Source organism: Diuraphis noxia, unplaced genomic scaffold (genome assembly GCF_037042655.1).
Source record: "Diuraphis noxia isolate RWA-SAM2 unplaced genomic scaffold, SU_Dnox_SAM2 contig0001, whole genome shotgun sequence".
Taxonomy (NCBI): domain Eukaryota; kingdom Metazoa; phylum Arthropoda; class Insecta; order Hemiptera; family Aphididae; genus Diuraphis; species Diuraphis noxia.
In genome coordinates this window covers 65,651,333-65,676,012 of record NW_028301711.1, presented here as the reverse complement: position 1 = coordinate 65,676,012, position 24,680 = coordinate 65,651,333, and the positions used below count along the sequence as shown (strand labels likewise).

The 24,680-nt window shown below is 29.2% G+C and overlaps 3 protein-coding genes across 3 annotated transcripts in view; 1 reads left to right on the top strand and 2 right to left on the bottom strand.

The window, feature by feature from the left end:
* The window catches only part of Spt-I (serine palmitoyltransferase subunit I), a 44,786-nt gene extending 42,340 nt beyond the window's left edge, over positions 1–2,446 (top strand). The window contains exon 10 of the mRNA XM_015518966.2: positions 2,036–2,446. Coding sequence (XP_015374452.1) covers positions 2,036–2,203 — 168 coding nt within the window. The 3' untranslated portion in view covers positions 2,204–2,446. The remainder of the gene's footprint in view (positions 1–2,035) is intronic.
* Positions 2,447–9,252: 6,806 nt separating this feature from the next.
* LOC149061334 (zinc finger MYM-type protein 1-like) lies at positions 9,253–14,788 on the bottom strand. Its single transcript, XM_089214946.1, has 2 exons — positions 14,690–14,788; positions 9,253–10,254 (listed from the first exon to the last, which is right to left on the bottom strand). Exons 1-2 carry the CDS (start codon positions 14,786–14,788, stop codon positions 9,253–9,255), a joined length of 1,101 nt encoding a protein of 366 aa, XP_089071072.1.
* Positions 14,789–20,394: 5,606 nt separating this feature from the next.
* Positions 20,395–21,903, bottom strand: LOC149061333 (zinc finger BED domain-containing protein 4-like). Its single transcript, XM_089214945.1, has 2 exons — positions 20,908–21,903; positions 20,395–20,634 (listed from the first exon to the last, which is right to left on the bottom strand). Exons 1-2 carry the CDS (start codon positions 21,901–21,903, stop codon positions 20,395–20,397), a joined length of 1,236 nt encoding a protein of 411 aa, XP_089071071.1.
* Positions 21,904–24,680: the final 2,777 nt, after the last annotated feature.

The following is a 24,680-nucleotide window of genomic DNA, read 5'->3' as shown; positions in this document are numbered from 1 at the left end:
AAAAATTTTCTTTTTAAATCTAAGATTTGACAATTTTTAATAATCTATTATATATTCTATACAGATAAACCGTCTTCGCTCAGAATCGTTTTTCTTATACAATGATATAATATCATTGGATTCAAATTTAATTCCATCCATTACAGCAACCAACTTGTAACCTACTGTACAGCAGAGCGACATCCACGACTTACCCGCCTTTTTTTAATATTATATCAATATATTATCTATCATTGAATTATAATTGTTATCGTATCATTAAATAAATTCATTATTTTATATTCATGCAATGTATTTATTGCCATATAGATGAATGGGCTATAATAAACCAGTTAAAAAAAAAAAATATTATGGATTTACATATTGCTTTCAACTTTTTTTTAATTTTCACTAACAACTTATGAAGAATCATTAAGTTTTTGTAAATAAATGTTATCAATAACATTTTTTGTTTTAAACTGATATAATTTGCAATATTCATTTAACTATAGGTATATTGCTCAATAAAAGTCAACATAGTCTTGAAATTCTATGGATACATAAAAATTTCGAATATAAACTTTGGTTAAAAATTGCTCATTCAACGGTAATTTTTTAAGAGTTGCTCCAAAAACCAAAATAGATTGAGTTGAAAATCAATATTGTGTAAAAATTCTTGCCTTTCCTTAATTTATTATATTCCTTTATTATTGATAGGTAAAATTTAATTATAATAATATGTAATTGTAGTAACTCTTCTTTCACATTGAAAACGGGAAAATGGAACTAAAAGTACTATTATTACTATTATCAAATTTAGAAACAAATGTAAATTTCAAAACGTAATTTATTTTATTTTGTCGTTTATTTGGCTAATCGGATAGAAATAGTGGTATAATTATTCTTTCTAGCATGAACAAATGATTGAATAATATTAAAATTTAATCTTAGATTTTGAGTTGAGCGTTGAATTTATTGATTTTACAATGTTAAATTTAATTATTTTTTTGCGTGTGTGGAAAAATAAAAATAGGGACACTGAGAACCTATCTGCTGTACAGTAGATGTACATGATAATTGTAAAAATTTGTTTGTTTTGAATTTAATAAATCTATTTATTAAGACATCGTTATGTACGAAAAACGAATTCGAATGAAGATTCTGAATTATTTTTAGCAAAAAACATTGTATTTGCATACCTATTTTTTTGGAATGATCTTTGATTTTATGGTAGCAGTAAACTAGATCCTCTATCTATGAGGGACTTGGTATATTCAAGTCTTGTCTTACCTAAAATTGAATATTTTGTTTATTTTTAACTACAAACTACATTGCGATTTTGTATTATTGGAAGTTTAAATCCTTATAAACATTAATTGTTCATATGTGTCGCTAATATTTTTAAATAGCAATACTAGCAACTTATGAGGACTAACTTGTATTATTTCATGATTCTATTAAGTGCTTAAACTTTTTTTGTCCATATGAATATTTTTTTTGTATTGAAGTTAAAAAAAAAATAATATTAGTTAAAGTAAGTCTAACCAAGGTTACCAACCATTTTTTTAAATAATAATAATACAATTATAACACATTTTCAATTTTGACGCCAAGCGTTACCGACTAGGCATAATTTTCTACCAAAAACCTCCATCAAAAATTATAATAAGGCATTTTTTTTTCTAGAAAAGTTGAGAAGTTGAAGTTCTACTTACTCTTTAAAATACCTCAACTAAATGATATAAATCTACTGGACAAAATAAAAATAAAATTTTTATTAAACATTTTCACCACCCCCCCCCCCCCCCCCATCATATTCATCAGTCTTGCGTACGACACTGTATGAATTCCGTCCTTATTTTAGAAAGTTTAAAAAAAATATATATACGAGCCACTAATTAATTTTGCATTCTGTGCCAAAAGTAACTTGTCTGCCTCTGTTAACAAATTTCAAAATATTAACCAATAATATTTAAGCCAATCCATGGTAGGTAACCATAAAAACATTTTTCTGTTTAAAAGTTTAATATTTATAATATTTTAAATTTTATTTTAGTGTATATCAGATGGAGTTGCAATAACGACGGCAGCGTATTTGAGTGATCGTGAATACAAGATTCCTACTCCCAGCATCAGGCTTCTCATAAGTATTAAAATAACAGATGAAGAAATCGACTTACTTATAGTTACACTGTTGCATGCGGTTAGTGTTTCGATCATTTAAATTGTATAACAAAACAATACGGTTTGTTGCTTGGTGCTCAACATACATAATAGCTGCTAGTTCCTGCCTACTTGAATATTGTGAAATAATACCAAGTTACAAAACGTACGTTTTAAATTGTACTTAATATTTATGTGAATTTTCTTAATGTACCACATACCTAAAACGACAATTTTAAATTGTTTAAAAAATAATTTCTTTGCTTATTATAATAATGATAATAAAAATAAAAAATTGTAATTATGTGTTTTTCAAGAGATTCATTATTATTAAATACATATAGACCTTTGGTGGAAGATATTGAAGTGGGCATAGGGGAGCATTGGACTAAATGATACCCTTTGGTCTTTTTATATTTTACACAAAATTCGTGCACTAAATTAATTATTTTTAAAATGTTATTTGTCATTATAATTAATAACAAAAAAAAAAAAGCAATTTGTAACACAGACCAATATGTTACATACCTGGAGTTAAACGATATAAGTGGGTCAATATATCATACTAGGATTGTCCTAACATTAATATTGAATATGCTCATATTAAATATGAATATTTACCTAAAATGTACAAACTATACAAAATATTAGGTACCTACTTATTAAAAAATAAATTGGTGTGAATAATGTACCTGCTAGTGTTATTAAAATTAGATTGAATCTTCGTAATCTATAATTAGATCACCTTCGTAAAAAATAATTTAAAAAATCTGTTCAAGATATACGAACCGCTCGAGTTATCGTCTTGTCGTGTAGTCGAACTTTGGACTTGATAACTCGGCGGGCTCGGCCATCCCCCCTCCTGTCTGTACGATACAGCTTCGGACAGCCACCTCGTACGAGCAGCGGCGTCCGTTGTTCTCTCGTGACGCCTTTTTGTTTGTGTTTTTTTTTGTTCGTATCCGCCGATCCGGCCGTTACGTCCGGGGTGCCGCCATACCGGCCGTGTGCGCCCATCTTTGGTATTTCTTGCCGTCGACCTTTTTTTGTTATACATATCGCCGTGCCGGCCGTTTACGTCGAGTCGTTTATGCTACGCGTGTGCGTATTCGTGCGCAGGTTTCACGTGTACGACTCCGGCCTTTTGCTCCACTTGTGTACTCGTGGACACGAGTAATCCGCAGTACGTGGCGTCCGACTATCCTACGTCCGAGTGATCTATTGGATATACTGTGAAGTTGTATCCTATCTCCGTACCAGTTCCAATGTCATATTTTGGCTGTGGTACCTTTTCAAACTGTTAACTTGGGAATCCCCATCGGTGGAGACTGCCGTCGATTATGCACATTGCAAACACACTGGTAATTCAATTGGCAACATTGTATCCATCTCATACAGGGTGACACAGATATATATAATAAACTAGATTGCTAACTATTGATAAGACGTGAATCAAAGTTCCGCCATTTTATCTGAGGCCAGAAATTATTATCAATCATTATCACTTTATTAAATCCGGAACAACGATTAACGACCACCTGTTGTCCGGTTAACGTTTTGGTTTTTCTACTTTTTCTACTTTGGTTTTTGACTACTTAATAAATTATAAACAAAATAAATTAATGTTTGATCGCTATGTTTTTCATTCATTGCTCCTCTCAGAATCTAACATATGTATTTTATGTAATTATAACAAGAATTAACAAATAAATGGTAACTATATGATATATTTTGTATGAGCATTATTATTTATAACATAAATTTATTTCCAATGTCAGTATGTCACTTTGGCTATGCAAAGTTAGTGAATTGTTAATGTACATTTTTTGTTGAAGTACCTAATGATATCTATTCTGGTTTCTGTATTGGATGTGTATTTGTCAATATTTGTTCAGTGGTTGAAAATGGTAAAATTGCAAGCAAATATTTTTATATAATATTAAAAATAAAATAAAATAGGTATAATAAACCAAATAACCAGAACATACCTCAAGATACGACTACATTCCTACAGTAAAATACTGACATCGTCAATTGTAAAAACGGCAAGCAAAAGACAAAAACTGACAAAAACTATTTTATTTTATAATATGTAATTTACTGATCAACGTTATATTAGTAATAGCTTGCTATAGTTTATAACAGCTACCTATACCATATACCTATTTATATGTAAAACTAAAAATATTTAAAATTATATTTAATTGAATTGATTTATATAATTATTAATTATAACTAATTGTGATTTACAGAATTATTTTTCTAATATCGAAAAAAAAACATTTGTTATCAATATAAATAATAAGTGATATGGTGTTCCGGCCTCGATTAAAATGACGGATTGTTGCCTTCAATTAAATACACAGGCTGTATAGGCCAGTTAGCAATCTAGTTTATTATATATATCTGTGCCGGGTGATATCAAATTATATTATCATTTATACTTATTATTTCACTGCTGTCAATTTGTCATTCGTATTATCATTATTGATTATTGTTTACGTATTACGTACTGATCGAATTGATCATTAACCATTATATTTGTATGATCACGCGTATTTGGTCAATCTAATTTTCATATCATTGTTATTATTTATTAGTTAGGCGCCCACACATCAATTGTATTATTTTATCGTGTATTATGCGCTAGGCGCACCACTTATTGTATTATTGAACTGATTATATTGTGTATTATGCGCTAGGCGCATCAAGTATTATATTGTGAAGTATTATTTATATAAAAAAGGGTCACCCGTTCCGTGTACATCTGTTCTTTGGTTACGTGTACTCTGGGGTTTCGTATTGCCATCCTAGGCCAACCGCTTCCCCCGTAGGAGCCTGGTGGTACAAAATCCTTTGCGAAAACATAGGTTAATTAAATAAACAATAAATTAATTTATTCATTAATTAAGTAACCATAAACAACCATCTACCGTCAACAACCCATCATCATTCCTGTTATTATTAGGGTGTCGTGAGTTATTTAGTTTATTTTATTCTTTATGTGAATTGTATGTGTAGTTTACTAACAGGTAGCTTAAGAAAAATCTTATGTATATATTCTATATATTTAATCTGAATTTCTGAATATTACGCACAGTGTAGCGCATTTGCATTAATAGCAGTGGCAGCGCGAGGTAAAATTTATATGTAGGCGAAGTAGACTTAAAGAGTCCCTTTTTTTAAATTTTTTTAGTAAACATTTAAATAATAATAGTTATTTAATAAATATTAAGATTTACAATTTTTTAAAACAATAAACTCTAATTGTTAACCTTTTATTTGCAAATGTAGTCTTATGAATGATCATATCGCACCCTTGGAACCAGACTGCCATAACTCAAAATTTGGCTATTTTTAGACTGATATATCAGAACCGCAAAAATTTTCAATACAAAATGATAGACCGCCACAAACGATATCATGATTAGATTCAGTATCACAGATTTGTGTCAGTATAACATTTTTTGTTTTTTTTGTTTTAATGAATGTAATATTGCCACATTTCTAATAGGTACACGTGTATTACTTTGAGTTAAAAAAAAAATTTAAACATGTTTTTAAAATTCAAAACCGCCATAATTATGTTCATGGTGGTTTATAATTTTTATTTTTATTACCAGTGACCTTAAAAGTAATATTGAAGACTGCCATAGTTAGGTATGTGGCAGTTTTTCATTTGTATCATAATAATTTTAAATACAATAACTCAAACCATGGCAGTGTAGTATTAAATTTTTATTGATAAAGTGGTTTTATCACGGTTTTATTTTCTCGTAATCAACAATGACAACGTTACAATAATGATTTTAGATACTAACTGGTTGGCGGTTGCACTGAAATTGTTGTTTGTTATGTTATGCTTCTATTAATATAAAATAATATTAATAAAATTGTTTATTGGTAACTCTCTCTAGTTTCGGCGCATTTATCTTGATAATAATACAGTAATCGTCGATATAATATTGTACGAGTAGTAATGTTCATTATATTATTAAATAATCTATACGATAACATTTACATTTATTATTATTATTAATATAATATCTAACCTGCGCCATTGTTTACACGCTACAGCTAGCGTGCTATGCGTGCAGTGTATTTTGCATTTCTGCATAACGTGTTTACTCGTTACTCGTGATTTAGGACGTGGTACGTGGACATTTATGTTTTGTTTCTTATTTTATTAAATTAGTATTTTAACTTGATAATTTATTTCATTAATAAAAATGATAAATTTTACAAACACCACGAGGAAAAATTGTTAGAATTATTTTGGCTAATGGCAGATGTTTCTAAGCAAAGGGCTTATATTGTAAAATATACAACTGTTGTAATGCCTAAATACAAATATCAAAAAGAAGGATTTACTCGTTTATCCAAAAGCAGTTTTTTTTGCCCATTTATGATGTAAATAAAAGAGTATGTAAAAAAATTTTTATTGCAACCTTAAATATTGGAGACAGATTTTTAAGAACAGCATTGTTAATAGGAGGTAGAGTTACTAATTTTGTAGAGGGTGATTTGAGAGGAAAACATGGAAACAACAAAAAGTTAGCACCAGAAATAGTAAATCAAATTTGTGATCATATTAATTCATTTGCACGCATTGAATCACATTATTTGAGAAATCAAACATCTAGGGAGTTTATTGATGGATCACTAACTATTGCTGAGATGTGGAGATTGTTTGATACAAAATATCAAGTTAATAAAATATCATCTTGTCAATTTTCTACATATTCATATATTTTCAATACTAAATTTAATATTGGATTTTTTATTCCTAAAAAGGACCAGTGTGGATTTTGTGAAAAATTTAATAACAGTAATGACTATGAAAAGGGTGAACTAGAACAAAATTTTTTATTGCGTAAACAAGAAATTGAATTATTCAGAGTTGAAAAAGTAATGATAAAGAGCTAGCATTAAAGAATAAAAATAGTACTATAGTAGCATGTTATGATCTTCAAAGTGTTTTAACAACACCATCAGCCAAAGTATCAAATTTTTACTATTCAAGAAAATTTGCCACTTATAACTTAACAGTTTATAATATGGGGGAGGTGGAGGCCAACTGCTACTTGTGGAATGAAGATCAAGCCAAAAGGGGAGCGAATGAAATAAGTACCTGTATTTATAAGTTTTTAACTGAATTTTGTTCCAATAAACACACCATATTTTACTCAGATAATTGTTGTGGACAGCAAAAGAACAAATTTATGATTAGTCTTTATTTATATGCAGTCACTCATTTGACCATACCATCTATAACTCATAAATACCTCATCGTGGTCCATACTCAGAACAAAGGGGACAATATTCATTCTGTTATTGAAAAACAAAAATGTAGATTACTAAGAGGCGGTTCAATATTTAGTCCTCAACAATGGACTACAGTTATTCAATCTGCTAAAAAAAACTGGGAAGCCATTTAAAGTTAATGAGTTAATTTACAAAGACTTTTTGATTTAAAAAATATGTGTAAGAGTATTTGAAACAACTTTAATAAAAATAAAAATGGACAAAAAGTTACTTGGAATAGTTGGAATGACATTAAAATAATAAAAGTATCTAAAGATTTACCAGATAGAATACAATACAAAACATCCTAGGGTCAAAATGATTTTTTGGAAATTATTGTTTCAAGAAAAACAAGAAAGTCAAAACAAAATAATATTGAATTGGAACTAAGTCATTTGTATCAAACGCCACCTGGTATATCTAAAGAAAAATAAAGAGATCTTGTTAATTTATATGATGCTAAATTCATACTAGATACATATCATTATTTTTTTAAGCAGTTCAACACAATTTCAAATACATCACCTGTAACTACTGATGATGAAGATTTTAATTAAGTCGTTAAATTTGTTTCTTTTGTTACTTAGTATTTTAATTTTTTTGTAAAAAAATAAGTATTATGTTAAATATATTTTTTCATTACCTATAAAACATAATTTTTATAAATTTAAACTTTAAAATTAGGTAAATGTTACCGGATATTTTTTTATTTTAGTTTATGTTGTACAATTTGAATTTTGAAGTAAAAAGATTATTATTATTATTTAAATATAATACTTTATTTTAAAAATATAAAATGCCAGATGTTTATTTTAAATACTTTTTTATTATATTATTATAATAATAAACATAACATTATTATTTATTAGGTTATATTATGTTGGTTGTATTTTGTGAGCATCTAATTGATTTTATTTATTTATTCATTTTAAAAGTAATAAGGCAAAAAATTTAGTGTAACTAGGTACCATTTCTATACATAAAATTGGAACTCAACATTATAATATGCAACCTCACCTAATGCAAGACTGACTGAAATCAAAATGTGGCATTATTATGAATCAATGACACAAAATAAGACTGCCATATTAATATTTATGGCTTATATTTATTTAAAAACGTAATGTATTACTGCACTATATCAGAATGTGGCAGTATTGTATGAAGAAATATAATTTAAAACCACTATAAAGTTAAGTTCTATTAATAGTAATAAGATATTAATATCGTAATCTACACTAGTTCAAAGTTCAGATAACTATGTTAAATATGAGGTTTAAATCTTTGAAATAACTTAAAATTACGTTCTCAATTAAAATTGGAAACTTAAAAATGATTTTTCTCTAAACAAAAAATCTAAAGAAGAGGCGGTCTTGCTCCAAGGGTGCAATATTCGGACAATAATTTTAATAAATCAATAAAGTTTCTAGAGTTATTGCTATCATCTAACTTAATTGATTCTCGATGACCTCTAAATGATAGATTATTTGAAGCTAAGAAATTTTTTACATTAATTAATTTTTCAAACAAATTGTATCAATGCTTTTGTGATTCACGAATCATACAATGATTTGTAAGCCATATATAGGTTAGGAAATGATGAGGCTAAATTAAATGAGTTTAAAAGTTTAAATATTTGTGAAGAAGATGCCATTTTCTTAAAATTATCATGTGATATGTCTTTGTCATACATTTCGCTATTTATTATGTGATCTGGATCATCTTCATCGCTTGTGTTCTCACTAATCAAATCATTTTCATCGTGTAAATTTTTCAGACATATACCTGATTGTAATGTCTTAAAACTCAGAGCAAAATTTCTATATATTTTATTGCAATTGAATCTTTATTTATTTCTGGAATCCAGGTTTTAAGGGAGTCAAAGGTATCATTAGGCACTATATCTCCATTGCTTAGTTTTAACAATCTCTCGTATGATAAAAATGCTAAATCTTTCAGAATTTCTCTAGCATCTTTAAACCGTATTGTCAAAGAAGCCTTAATTTGATCAACACATAAAAAATATACATTTGTTCTAAAGTAATCCACTGCACTATTTGTAATTTCATCAGAAGTATTCTCATCATTCATCCTCTTCCTTTTTCTTTGCCTAATTTCAGGAAATTCTACTTCATGAAGTTCATTTTCAACTGAAAACTCTTTTGATTCTTGTAAAATAGTATCAACTGATTCTTGTGTTCTCATTTTTGATAATCTCTGCTCTGCAATATCAACCATTGTTAATGCTTGAATGTAATCATTTAACGGAGTTTGTAAATATGTCAATAATGGAGTAGTAATATCAAAAATGTTGTTCATTAAAAACATAACAGTAACAAAGCTAAAAGAAGTGATATTCTTAAGTAAATTACTAGCCGTTGAACTACACAATCGATCAATTGATTCTGACAAATCTTCGAGAGTTGCAACAATAGCCTTGAACTTCTCAAAAATTACAAATAGTGACCGATGATGTGAAGTCCAGCGGGTGGTGGAAAAAGTTTTTATACTTAAAGGTCTCTTATCAGGGTAAAACTTATTTTGATGCTCTAAAAAAAGGGCAGTACGCTTACGAGCTCTCATAAATTCTTTTAAAGACTGAACAGTTCCAAAAAAATTCCGTGTTTCTCTACAACTATCACACGTATCAACAACAACTAAATTCAATACGTGAGAAAAACACCATACATAAATCGCTCTTGGATTATGTTGTTGTACCAATGTGCGAACACCAGAATATTGCCCCTGCATAGCTGCTGCACCGTTATATGATTGAGCAATTAGATCTGATTTCCAATTCAATCCATACTTGTTACAAATATTACAAAATAAATTAAACATTGAGGCTCAAAAATTGGAGTTACATATTGAAATCTAATGGAAATCGCGACAGCTAAAGAAGCTGCAATCCAGCATTTATATTATATGATATATTACACCTATACTGTTTATACTAACAATAATCATAATTATCATATTACGATCGGTGGGGACTGTCCATCGGTTATTAGCGAGTAGAAATATATTGTACGTCATTACGATTTATACTGTTAACAATAAATGTCTATATAATACGTTTACATTATTATTTATATTAATAATACACATCAGTGATAATTAGTGATAATTTACATTTGTTCAGTGTTAATTTGTTCTCTGTGTTCCCTTTACAAATATGGCATTTTCCAGGCGTTTTTCAGCTCTCTGGTATATAACAGCAGAGATTGGTACCTACGTGAAAAATATTAATAAAAATAAAATTGTACACTAACTGGTTGTATTATTCATCAAAATATAACGAAATTATGTAACATGTTGAGAGTTTCATATTTCCTTCAAAAACAATCAAATATTTGACTGTGGCTAATGATTACCACAGTTTTATAACTATAAAAGAAGATGAATAATTACCTACTCATATTTGCTGAGTTCACTTTAGTGTGTCAAATACGTATTAATCATTTTAACTGAATTTTAGGTATAATAATATCAACTATCCGGGAGCTTAAAACTATTCATTAGCTAAATCTATCCATTAGCACGCTGCCTGTTGGACTTTGTAATCATCAAATTTTAATTTTGCCACAAACAAGCATGATAATATGTTATTATTATAAAAAATATATTAAAGTCATTAAAATTCTGTATTGTATTGAATTACAAAACTTATATGTAAACAAATTTTTTAAATCATATTTCTAAATGCAGTGAGTATCATTAAAAGAGAAATTGTATCAAAATTATTAAATATACTGTTCCTATTTAATATAGGTATTATCATACTTTTACACTTATCAATGAAAAAATTAATCATATGACTAACACATTCCATTTTAAAGTAACTAATTATTCACTGGCCGCCTAAAAGAGGTACCTATGTGTATAACAGACAACCTATAGTATATAATACTATTAAACAAACTGCTATAATGTTGTCTAGGTCACAATACCAATTTTAACACAATTCAAATTGCTAGGTACCAATTTTAATGTACTAATTAATTCAATTCTATGCAATAAATCTAATATAATCATAAACAACAAACTTGGACATCAGCATGGGCATTCTGGTACTGTTATGCAAAGTCGTGTGGATGGTAATATGACCTATATTACTTTTACATGAGCAGTATGTTTAAATAGAGTATTTTTTTTTTTTGCTATCCTCAGTCTCTTGTCTATACAATTTTCTTTGAGTTTCAAGTCAATAATCTTAATTAGGGATCAGATTTTAATGTATTAATTAAAAAATGAAATAAAATAAAATACGATAATTTATATAGTTCTTAAATATGAATATATAAATAAAAATTATATTTTTATTACGATACATAAGTAATATTGACTAATAATAAATCGAGGTCGATAAGGACATAAGACTTACATTTACGAAACAATATTTTTTCTTCTAACCTTGTTAATGGATTTCGTATTTCCAATGTTCAAATAGACAAAGTTTTATATTAAATCAAATGTTCCAAGTGAATGCATTATGCTTTAAATGTGACAACTAACAATGGAAGTAATCAAAAATAATTCAATTTTTGACATTTTATTGATGTATTTTGTTGTTTCGACAATAATGAACTATACTAATATTAATCTATTAATACTAGTATTAATATGAGACTTGCAAGTAACTAAAATATTTAATAACTGATACTAATCCTAATTTTGGTTCTAAAATACCTAATATTAAATTAGTAAAAACATGAGATTCTAGAGGATTCTTATTATACATATTATATTAAAATAAGATATTGTCTCAAATAAACGAGTATAATTTAAAATAAGCTGTTTTTATATTTGATTGAGTTAGCTATTTATCAGTGGACCAATCAAAACATGGCAAATGTGTATTCAAAGCCCACGGGCGAAAACATTTGCGAAGTTAATGTTTGATGTTATTGTGGACATGGTAATTTACATCATCATGGCTTTTGTGGTTGTTGTATTAGACGTATTAAGTATAATGGATGGGAAGAATTTTTCTAATCCGAATTTAATCAAAAAAACAAGTATTTAATTTAAAAAAATATATATACTATTTTTTATATCATGAAATAATCAATTATTTACCTTTTAATAAACTGAAAAATGGTAAAAAAAAAAAAAATAATAATGGTAATAATAGTGATTTATAATGGTATACTCCGTGCCACGAGAGAAGGAACCCGTGTCCCGACCAAATCGCAATCGAATTCGCGCATGTATGCACGCCACAACGCCAACTGTAGAGGACAAAGTGGGGGGAAACGGAACCCAATGGCCAATACCGCTAGCTGTCGTCAGACTGCATAGTGCATGCGCGAAACGGGTTCCTTCTCTCGTGGCGTGGAGTATATAATGGTGATTTATCTATAAAAACATTGGACATTAGTGTCACAAAAGTAATTGTCACTCGTAGGCTTTCAGACGTCGAAAGAAAGTTGTTATGCACATGGTACAAATAACTTACTTTATGCGAATGTGATATACCTAAAAATGTATACACATATTCAGATCATGATCACTATACATGACATTTTCATTGTTACCCGATTGCAAATAAACCATTGATTCACATTTTTTTACCCAATGCATTTATTGGTTATTTTTTATTTTTTATTTATTAGAAATAAGGCTTTGACATCGCCGGTCATTAGCCTGTGGTTATTTTTATACTTAACAATTGATTTATAATACAATTATATTTGTACACATGTATCGTGTATTTTAAGGAAAATATTTCAGTAGATATAATAATATAATAATTTTTTTTCTTCAATTTAAATTTTGTTTTTAATATTGAACACGATTATATAATTCATTGTGGTAAACGTAATTGTGTGTGAAAACGTCAGGATAGCTGCGAATTACTTCTGTGATTTTCGTACGTGTGTGTGTGGGTCACCATGTATTACCAAATTATCGGTATTTGGTGTAGCAGGGGTTGGTAGTCCGGCCCTCCTAGCCAGTGGCACACAGAGGAATTTTAAGAGCACATGCAGTTAAAATATGTTAGTCTCTCAATTCACTTATTATTCACTGTAGTTCAAGGAAATTAATTATTATATAGTAAAAACTATAGTTTATGTTATACATTTATAAACTTCCCTGTAAAACCTGAAGTAATATAACGACCACTCCCCCTCGAGAACGGTAAACGGAAAAAGAGTTTCCCTATTTTTTTAAATTATAAAATTGTAAAACATATTTTATTCAATTTTTAATTATTTTACGAAGGGCATGTATCAAAATAAATACATTTTTATATTTTTTAATAATATTTTAAGACAAATTTTATGTTATATTTTAGATTCTGAGCGGAGCGATGAATGTATTGATTTTAACATGATGTGTGTTTTTATTTATTATTATTTTTTTTTTGTCTCTCATCACGATTTGGGGCAGTAAAAGTGCTTCGATTTTTGACTTCAGTACCACATTCGATCAGAAAGTGAATCTAATTGGTACCTTGGGTAACCTATTTTTACAATAGCAGTTGAATAATAAAAGAAATATATAGTCACAATTTTTTTTACAAGCATTCAAATTTTAATTCTGACAACATACGTAAAAATAACGAAAATTCGCAAATTATTTTATGCTAGAAATTCATAAAAAATTTCTTTTTAAATCTAAGATTTGAAAATTTTTAATAATGTATAATATATCCTAGACAGATAAACAAACCCGTTTCCGCTCAGAATCGTTTTTCGTATACAGTGATATAATATCTGATATCATTGAATTCAAATTTAATTCCATCCATTACAGTAACCCACTTATAACCTTATGACATCTACGACTCACCCGCTTTTTTTTATATAATTTAATAAATTTAACATGCAAATATGTTTATAAATACTTATATATACGATAAAAGACTAAATTTAAATCTTCTATTATATATAATGTATATGCATTTTTTGTAAGTACCTTTCAATAAAACTGAAGGAAAATTACTATGAGATAACTATGTAGAATTGTAGAGAATAGTAATTTTGTTTTTATGTTCTTTCGTGAATATATTATGTGCATAATTTTTAATCCTAGAAAGCTAGGTGCCTATTTAATTTAGTTGTTTGTTAATTATTTTTGATAAATTATGTAACATGAATTACCTTTGACCCATGTACCTATATAAATACATATAATATGATGAAAGACTGAATTTAAATTTAATATCAATTTGGAGACTTTCTTTCCGTGAGACTTTTTTACTGGGCCACTGTGGACTTTTTTTCCTGATATTACTTACTTGATAACCTGTTTGGGCGCTACTGCTCTCAGCATGCCGTTGTTTTCCTATATATGAACCCAAGTGTATTGTGCTCGTGGTGTAGTCCCAGGTGACCATTACGAGGGCGTCCGTTTCGGTTACCTCTATGCAACGTGTACAATCTGAGGGTGCACGTGTAAATTTCATAGTAGTGGTCGTTGTGTGTGGTGATGGTGACCTACTACTTACTGAAATTGTTTTTGTTTGGCGGGTGATATATCTGATGACGCCAAGTTAATCGATGCGCGTTTATATCCCCGTCCGTAATGCCGAACGTTGTTGGTGGTGGCGTGGTTGTGTGTGTGCGTGTGAGACGGCGGCGTGGACAAGTGTCCACCGACTCAATTGCCGTTTCTAGAAGCCGGTGAGTACCCGGGACGCGTATTTTGCAAAGTATGTAGGTACGCTCAGAATCTGGTTGCTCTGATTGGTCCAATTTGAATTGCCGCTATTATTATTGTTATTATTTTATTATCACCATTAATGATAAGAACGTTTTACGAATACGGCTTCAAAGACAATTATTATTAGCCTATAGTATTATTTACGATTTTATATTAAATAATATAATGCAAACTTATATTATAATAATTGAATTTAAAATTTTTTATCTAAACCAATTAGTTTGATAAACTTGAAAATCATTGTAATTCGCTTTTCAATATATACTATTATAATATATTATGGTAAATGTTTAATTAATAATTTTATTTTATAAGATTATTTCTAACATTTAATTTTTTTACATCATAGTCAATTTATATAGTCTCATTATCCCCAAGAAAAAGAGGCGTATTATTACAATGGAATACAATATACATAATATATTATATACTCACTTTAAAAGTTCAATAAATTGTTAACAAATTATTAAAAATACAAATCTTGTTATTAGCATTTTATTTTATATTTCAAATAAAAAATTATAAGTAGGTGAACATGTAACTGGAATATAGGTATAAGTATTGAATATTTATTAAATTTGTTTGTCTAATGACATTTAGCGTTTGCTTGATTATTAGCGACACTTTGTGCTAAGTTATGTTTATGTTTAACTATTTTTTTTAAAATTTTTATTCAAAAGAGAATTTCTTCCTGCAGTACTCTTTTCTGTAGGTGGTCTACCAGCACCAATCCGATGATTACCTCTATATGATCTTCTTCTTCTAGCCACAGATGTTGGTTAACATGAGGGTAAACCTTCCTCGTTTAGAACTAATAATTTTACCAAACAATTACCTAATATACTATTACATTTTTTCATAAAAAATATTAATCTTACCTTGAAGAATTATTTATTGTAAAATCTACAGCTTGAGATGTTGTATCCATGTTTTTAATTTTTTTTGTAAAAACTGATAAATGTTTCAGATACATCTTGTTGTAGTAATTCACCAAGTCTATTAATCGAGTTAGTAAAATCTTCCCATTTCTCTGAGAATTTGTCATTTAATGACTGATTATTATTCTGAGATATTGAAAATCTAATATTTGGATCATTTTCAATATCACTATCTTGTAAATTATTTGAAAAATCATTAGAACATAACTGTAAGTTTGTTTTTTCTCTAGTTGTCTTCAAATTTTCTTTTTCCATAATGGAAGTTTGTGGTGTTGGCAACTCATTCAGTTCCTATTAAGTAGTGTTTGAAAATTAATATTTAAAATAAATTTAAATATGTAATTTAAAAAATGATTTTGGGGGGCAATATTTGATTCCCAGAGCTAATAAGGCAAGTTTATACCTTTCATTTGAATCAGTTACTGGGCTATTTGGAAATTCTATATCATAATATTGTTTTAATAAAGCTTGGTGTTTCCAAAACCTTCCCTGTTTGCCACTGTAACAACTTATATACCTAATGTAATAAATGATTAAGTGGAAAATATAAAAAATTGAGATAAGTGTGCAGGGTGATTCTTTTATCAAACAACACTTATATGGTGTTAGTATGTAAATACCACCTAACATACACCTATAACACACAAACACCACCCAACTTTGGGAGGCTATATCTTGTAAACGGATAATAAAAATTGATAACGAAAAATGAAAATTTAAACGTGAAAATTCATTGAAAAAATAGGCTTTTTAGTTTATGAAATTTTAAACATAGGTTGTCATTTGAAAATCAAAAGTTGATAATAGTTAACCTGATAAATATGAGGGTGAAAATATTTAAAAAATATAATATTGTTCTAGAACAAGATGGTTCTAAAATTTTGAAAAAAGTCAATAGTTTTTGAAATAATGAGTGTTGTTTGATAAAAGAATCATCCTGTATAATAACTATAAATGGTATTATTTAGTATAAATAGGTACATATTAGAATAAATATTTATAAAATTAATAATGTTGTTTGGAATACATAATAAATAATTAATTACCGTTAATCCATTGAAACATAAGGGAAAATTATCCATTAGCATTTTAAATCCCTTTTCATAGGCCATAGCTGTTTGTTGCTTATGAATTAAAACCTCAATTGGAACTGCACCTCCCTTTGTAGCTGTTAAGAGAACAGTAACAGATGCCATGGACACATCACAGCTAGAAGTTGAATCCATAAATATGATTTCAGAACTATTTTTCAGTTTTTAATAATTTTTTCAAATAGTTTGTCAAGGCAGTCAAGCAGGCATAAGGGTCTATAAGATGATGGGGCGTCCAGCGGTTTATCTCCTTTCTTCATTAGTACCAGTCGCGCTTTTTTCAAGATCTCTGGGAAGACCCCGCTAGACAGACAGGCTTCTCTAATAATTGCCCCTTACTAGCTGAGAAGCCCTCGATGTTTTGCGATACTATAGTTAAAGCAGGGTTTGGTCCTATGAAGGACCGTTTTAAGGTGAGTATTGGTATTATCGCACCGGTGTTGGTAAGATTCGTTACTCTTATCTTGCAGACAGAGAAACTATGCAGGGGGGCGCAACGTGCAGGCTCTTACCATGCCCCCCTGGATGGTATTGATAATAATATTTCGTGTATATTATGTGGTGACATAAATATTAATTTAAATAAAATAAATGCAGTTTCAGTTAGATACCTAAATATTCTTTGTTTTTATGGATTTAAATCTAGCATAAATAAAGACACTAGAGTTAATATTATGAATGGTTCTTCAACTTGTATTGATCATATTATTTTAAATAATGTTAATGATTTTGATAATATAATTGGGTACGTATGTCAAAATAATATAACTGACCATTAAAGTACAATTCTAAAAAAAAAAATCGATTATATTCTTTCTGATAAACTTAAGTTTTTTCTGAGCAGTGAAAATTGGGATAACGTGTTAAACACGACAAATGTAGATACTGCAGTTGGACTTTTCTTTTCTAAGATAGATAACTATATAAAAATGTGTATATTAACAAAATGTATATGTATAATAAAACGAACAACAATAAAAATGTAAACATTTCTACGGTTACCGATTCCAAAAATAACATAATAACTGATGATGCTGATATCGCTAGTGAATTTAATACATTTTTTGCTACCAACAGTAGGTGAAAATATTGCAAAGAAAATTAAAACCCGTAACTCTGCTATAAATTATTATAAATCCAAAATTAAAATTAACATAAATTCAATCTTCCTTAGCTATATTACTAAGGATGAAATTAAAAAATATATTCTCAGCTGCAAAGACAGCACCTCCTTTTACTGTTGTAATTTGTCAAACCATATACTGAAACAAATAGTAGACTAATGTAACATATCACATATATGTGACGCTGTTACATGTTACTAAATTATAAATATGAGTATAAATAAGAATAATAAGGAGAAAGGCTTATATACACAGTAAAGTTATCCGTACACAAATACACAAACAATTGTTAACATATATAAGAGACACACAATGTTAAGTTCGTTAGTTCTGGGTCAAGTATAGCTGCCCGCAAGCCAACGAACTCCCGAAGACCATACTGTGAGTAAGCCTTTCGATATTTTTGTAGTTATTAAGTATTGCGTATTTTATGAATATTATTGAGTGTTTAATGAATATTGTGTATGTATGTAATAAGTATGGTGCCATAATAAAAAACATATCAACTAGAGCTTAATATTTAATCTATCTTTCCTGAAGCTCCCGAGTTACGGTTAAGATATAATTTGTAACGGAGTAGCCGTCACCATATAAAACGGTCCTTTTCAGGACCACCAATCAGCGCACAGTATCACAGCACCATCCCTACAGGGAATTATTATTAGGGAACAATAATAAAGCCCCAAATAACAACACACCAAAAACAATAAGAGTTGCAGATAGTGGAGAGTAAGACGAATCCAGCGATACCCTCACCACGTCAATAACTCCAAAACAGAGTTAACTACATAATGTATCGTACCACGGGTAAACACAACTAAACACGGCGGCAGTAGATAGTTTACTAGTCGGTTCGGCAGACGACTTATATACCAGACGATTCAACATAATCAAAACAGTTTTCAATAATCCTTCAACCAGTTCAAACCTACACACACCGAACTACAGAAGGAATCAAGACACATCAAGAATTTAAGAATTCATCGGCGCAGCGTTCCAGCCTACACCGCAGACGAAGTCATCGATACAGCGGCGAAGACACTTGTTACGCAAGGCGGCAACCGACGAGCACAGTGTTCCTGCTCATCATCATGGACGAAACCATCGACGCACTGCAGCGAAGACACTCGTTGTATGAGGCGGCAATCGACGATCACGACATCTTCACCTTATGCTACGGACGAAGCCATCGGCGTAGCGGCGGAACACTCGTTATATGAAACGACGAGCGCAGCGTTCCCGGTCACACCACGGACGAGGCCATTAGCGTAGTGACGAAGACACTCGTTATACGAAGTGGCAACCGACAAGCACAACGTGTGTTCTTAATTATTACACCACGGACGAAACCATCGACGCAGCGGCGAGAACGGTCGGTATACAAGGCAGTCTCTGGGTTGAGGAATTACATACTAGCGTTGTTACTAGAAGTGGGTCGTTACTGCTGTATTAGGTACAAAGTAACGATTACATTGGTGGAACGAGTAGGAACGAGTACAACTGATCGTTCCTCAAACGTTACGTTGGTACAAAGTTTCTAACTACAAAATGGTCACCATTATGCGATACCGATACCGAGTACCGACTGACAAGTGGCGACTAGTCTATACTAACAGTAGGACATGAAATACAAGTATTTTGTTCGTTCCACTGCGTTTCTAATTCTGCGCGTAAACTCTACGCACACGCTCACGCACTACTTCGGTACGTAGTACGTTACCCCACTACCATGTTACGACTTACGGTCAACAGATCGTCGGAGGCCGTTATCGCTGTTTTTGTCGATTTTACAATTGGTTTTCTTAAAATAAAACTTAGAAGTGTAAACTTAGGAGTGTAAACACTCGGATAATATCTGATTTAATCTAACTGATTGTTCCAATCGTTACATCAGTACATTTTTTAATTTGTAGTTGTATACTATACCGTCTATACCACGGATTACAATAACACATTTTAAAAACTGTAAAAGTGTAAAGTAATTTATTATTTTAATATGAATACTAATAACAAGCATTGATTTTAAAGTTTAAAAATAATAATAATAGTAATGATGAACAATTTTACTTATTTTAATAATTACTATTTAAAAACATTAATATTTCAATGTTTTTTAACGACAACCTGCTAGGTACGTCTTTCTGAAATAGTATATCCGGCTTTTGAAAAGATTCGTTCACACGGAACAGAACTCGACGGCACACACAACCTTAATAACATCATCTCAAACAAATTTGGATAGATATTTCTTCTATTATTCCACCACTTAAGTGGATCTGATTTTCTGTCGAGTAACGGCTCACTTATATATCTGTCGATCTCCACAATAGCTTCAGATGTTGGTGTACTTAATGTTGGTATTGACACCTACATACAATTACAATATGATTTAAGTTACAACCACTTATAAATATATAAATTTAGTATACGATATACCTGTGCATCAAAGTGTTTCCAAATTTCAGATGTTTCATTTTCTATTGCATTATTGTTCAATGGTGTATTTATATTATGTTCGTCATTATTTTTATTTCTTTTAATTATTGCCGCAATTTTTTCTACGATTTGATCGTACGTACGCTGGTATATAATATGGTTATCAAATGCTTTTTTTTTAAAACGCGGATCTAATAAAGTTGCCTCTGTTAATACTCGTTGATTTTCAATACCTTCAAACTTTTTATCGGCTTTCGTTAGCATTTTAGAAAGCATCAAATGAATTGTATGTGGTAGTTGAATGTTCTGTATATTATTTTTAATGTGAGAGTGTAACATTTGAGTTATAATTAAGACTTTAGAAATTGAAACGCCTTTTTCAGAACTAAGTTCAACAGTGGCTTCTTTAAAGGGCTTAAATATTTCACAATAGTGTTGCATTATTTCAAAATCTTCGTTAGTCAAATTGTCTACGTTACCTATTATAGCAATTGTGGAAATGAGTGGTTCTTTAATTAGTATACACCTTTGAAACATGTCAAAAGTTGAATTCCAGCGCGTAGTAACGTCTTGAATCAGTTTCAATTCTAGATAACCCATTTGAGTTTGTGAATTTTTTAATTTTTTATATGATTGTGTACTTCGTTTAAAAAACTCGACAACTTTCTTAACTTTTTTGTATACGTGGTTTATTTCTTCTAGTCCAGCTTGAGCAATTAAATTTATTGTGTGAGCTAAACATGGTATATGACGCCAGTTTTTATTCATTTTGATTGCTGCTGTTATATTTGCCGCATTGTCAGTGACAGCAACCTTGATGTTTTCACTAATATTCCATTCATTAAAACAATCCTTTAAAAACACCGACAAATTATTACTAGAATGAGATTTTTCAAAATTAAAACACCCAAGTAAAAAAGACTTTAAAACACATTCTGTTGTATCAATAAAATGAACGGTCGCGGCAACAAAGCTATCATTATTTATTGAGGTCCAACCATCAGTAGTAAACGCTATAAATTGAGCATTATTTAAATTATTTTTCACTCTTTCTTTAGTTTCATTGAATAGCTGTGGTAATAATGATTTTGATAATGTTTTTCTAGATGGTAATTTGTACCCAGGATTTAATAGATGAACGAATTTTTTTAATTCTTCATTTTCCACCAAACTAAATGGTTGAAACTCTTTTGCAATCATAATTGCTAACTGTTCGTCGAGTATTTTTTGTTTATTTAGAGAAATCGGTTTCATAATATATGAATCTACTCGAGTTTGTAATGGGCGTGTTTTTTTTTGTATTTATGTTGGTCGTTGTGGAAGGTTGACAACTTAAAGTTTGAGGTTGTGAGGTTTGTGGTCTTTTCTCGTTAGGTTCATCATGTTCATCTAAATGTTGCTCTACCATTTCTAAACGTGGAATTTTTCTAGCTTCGTATTGTACATAGTGTTTCCTTTTTAAATGATTGGTTAAATTTGTAGTTGAACCACCTTTATACGAAATTGGATTTGAACAGTATGAACACTTTGCCTTCTCATTATTTATCACTGAAAAGTGATTCCAGATGTCACTACTTTTCTTCTCCATTTAAAAATAATAATATTTTCTAGAACTTAAAAAAATAAAAGTATGTACTATTGTCTATTCTATATGAAATAACAAAATAATATTTGTTTTTATTATTAAAAAAAATAGTTGAATGAATGTTCCAAAGATAATCAGCAAAGTACAAAATATTTATTTATAAATTCATTAATACTTGCAGTATGTAATTAAAACTATTTTTTTCTTTGACGATCACGTTACATTATACTGTCTCAGCGTACTCAGGCCCGGATTGGGCCGCCGAGTTACCGAGCAAAACTCGGTGGGCCGGCGAAAATGTGAAAAGTTTGGGCCGGTGTCCACTACTCAAAAATGTGGATTATAAATTGCATTTCAAAAAAAAAAAAAATAATTTGTTAAATTATTGTTATTTTAAAATTCAAAATGTTGATAAATGAAAAATATTGAAATATGTGATAAGAATCCTCGTGATTATTACAAACTTAGATCATATACAATCTAGCATTACAAAGCATACATGGTGATTATAATCAATGACAATTTAAGATAATAGTTTGGTAACTAATGATACCGCGGAACTGATATCATGGTTTAAAATCTTAAACCGGGACAGGTATATCCTTATTGGCTGTCCAGCAGATGTGTAACAGCTGTTTCAAATATCTTTTTGATGTGATAACAAGTTGCGCTCACTTAATAGACTCGGCGTAATATTTTCGTAAATGTGTGCGTACCTATTTTGTTTTGTTTTATTTCGCGTTTTATAATATTAATAATACATTTTGTTATGTCACAACCAACCCAAAAAAAACGCCCAGGGGGGGGGGGCTGAAAAGACGCGAATAAAAAAAAAAAAACTGCTGTTTGAAAATGCAAAAATGTGTGGTGACGTTCGTGATATGTTTTCCAAAGCAATGGTAAGAATTTATTGTTTATTAGTTACCTTCTATTTTTTGTATATTTTTAAGTTTTTAATTTTGTTTTATGCATTTATATTATTGTATTATATTATAGTGTTTTATACATTAAAAAAAAATAAATCTTTAAATTTTTAAAATAAAAAAAAATAAAAAAATAAAATCTTTAAAATTTAAAGTTATTAATTTATATTGATTATTTTATTTTAGCCAGAAGTTACAAAATTATCTAATCAAGATCAACAAGAAATAGTTAATCATCAAACTATGTCAGAGGTATTATTAATATGCAGGTAAACGTTTTAGTTATACGGTTTGGTATGATATAGTTTTTGTTATTTTGTTAAAGGATGAGGTTGATGAAGATAATCCAAGTAAAAAATCAACAAATCAAAATATTTCAATTGACAGTTTAAATTATGTAAGTTTAAAAAATATGAATAGGTAACATTTACCAACTTAAAATATTAACTTTATATAATATTTAATATTAATATTGTATGTTTATGTAGTGTAAACAATATGATGATGATGGCACTGGTGAAGATCAAACAATTGATGTTGGATTCAACAATGTAAATAAAGCAAATGATCAAAATGTTAATGTCATACATGTAAAACAATCAAGTAATGAGCTTTGTAATTTGAACAATGTAAGTATCTTACAATTAAAAGTAACAAAAAAAATACTTACTTTTAAATGTTTGTATTTGTGTATGTGTATTAATTTATGTGAATGCATTAGGGTAATGTCAACTAACAAATTAACAATATAAGTAGGTATCTTAAAATTAAAAGTAACAAAAAATGACTTACTTTTAAATGTTTTTTTTGTGTATGTGTATTTAATTTATGTGATTGCATTAGGGTAATGTAACCTAACAAACATTGTTAAAATAAATATTTGCTTTGTGTGTTAGCCCTTAGTTCAACTGTAAACTGGTAATATACATATTATTATTATTAATTAATAAGCAATTTATTATATTTTCTATTGTTTTTGATAATTTTTTTTTTAATGAAATTAATTATATGTAAAAATATATTTGTTTAACCTATTATACGTTTATAGTTTTTGTTATTCTTTAATGTACCTACTTGACTGTGTATAAAGTGAATATGAAAGTTGTTGATATTAGTAGTTATTTTTTCTTTTTTCCTTAATTTTTTTTTCATATATGTTCTAAAATCTATGTGTTATGTGTCTAGCCTGTGTACCAGTGTACATGTTATAGTTTTCAAAAATTTGAATTTAAAATACAGAAATTTGTTTTGTATTATTAGATCGAGTTAAATAATTTGAACACTGCAGAGGATGTGTCAAGCACGATAGATTTGTTTTCAAAACCTAAGAGCACAGACATTAACACATTTTTTAAATGCCATCCTATCCAGCCTTTTAATAACATTTTGTTTAACCCTTTGATTGCTTATCACAGAAATATTGGGCCAGAGAGTCATAAGAGAGAATGGTTAACTTACAATGTTGAAAC

Coding starts and splice junctions, on each gene's coding strand:
- LOC149061334 (XM_089214946.1), bottom strand. CDS start 14,788: ATGGTCACCTGGGACTACACCACGAGCACAATACACTTGGGTTCATAT. Junction 10,255..14,689: donor GCGCCCAAACAGGTTATCAA/GTAAGTAATATC, acceptor ATTTGTAACAAG/TATGGATTGAATTGGAAATC.
- LOC149061333 (XM_089214945.1), bottom strand. CDS start 21,903: ATGATTGCAAAAGAGTTTCAACCATTTAGTTTGGTGGAAAATGAAGAA. Junction 20,635..20,907: donor ATCAACGAGTATTAACAGAG/GCAACTTTATTA, acceptor AATTGTATGTAG/GTGTCAATACCAACATTAAG.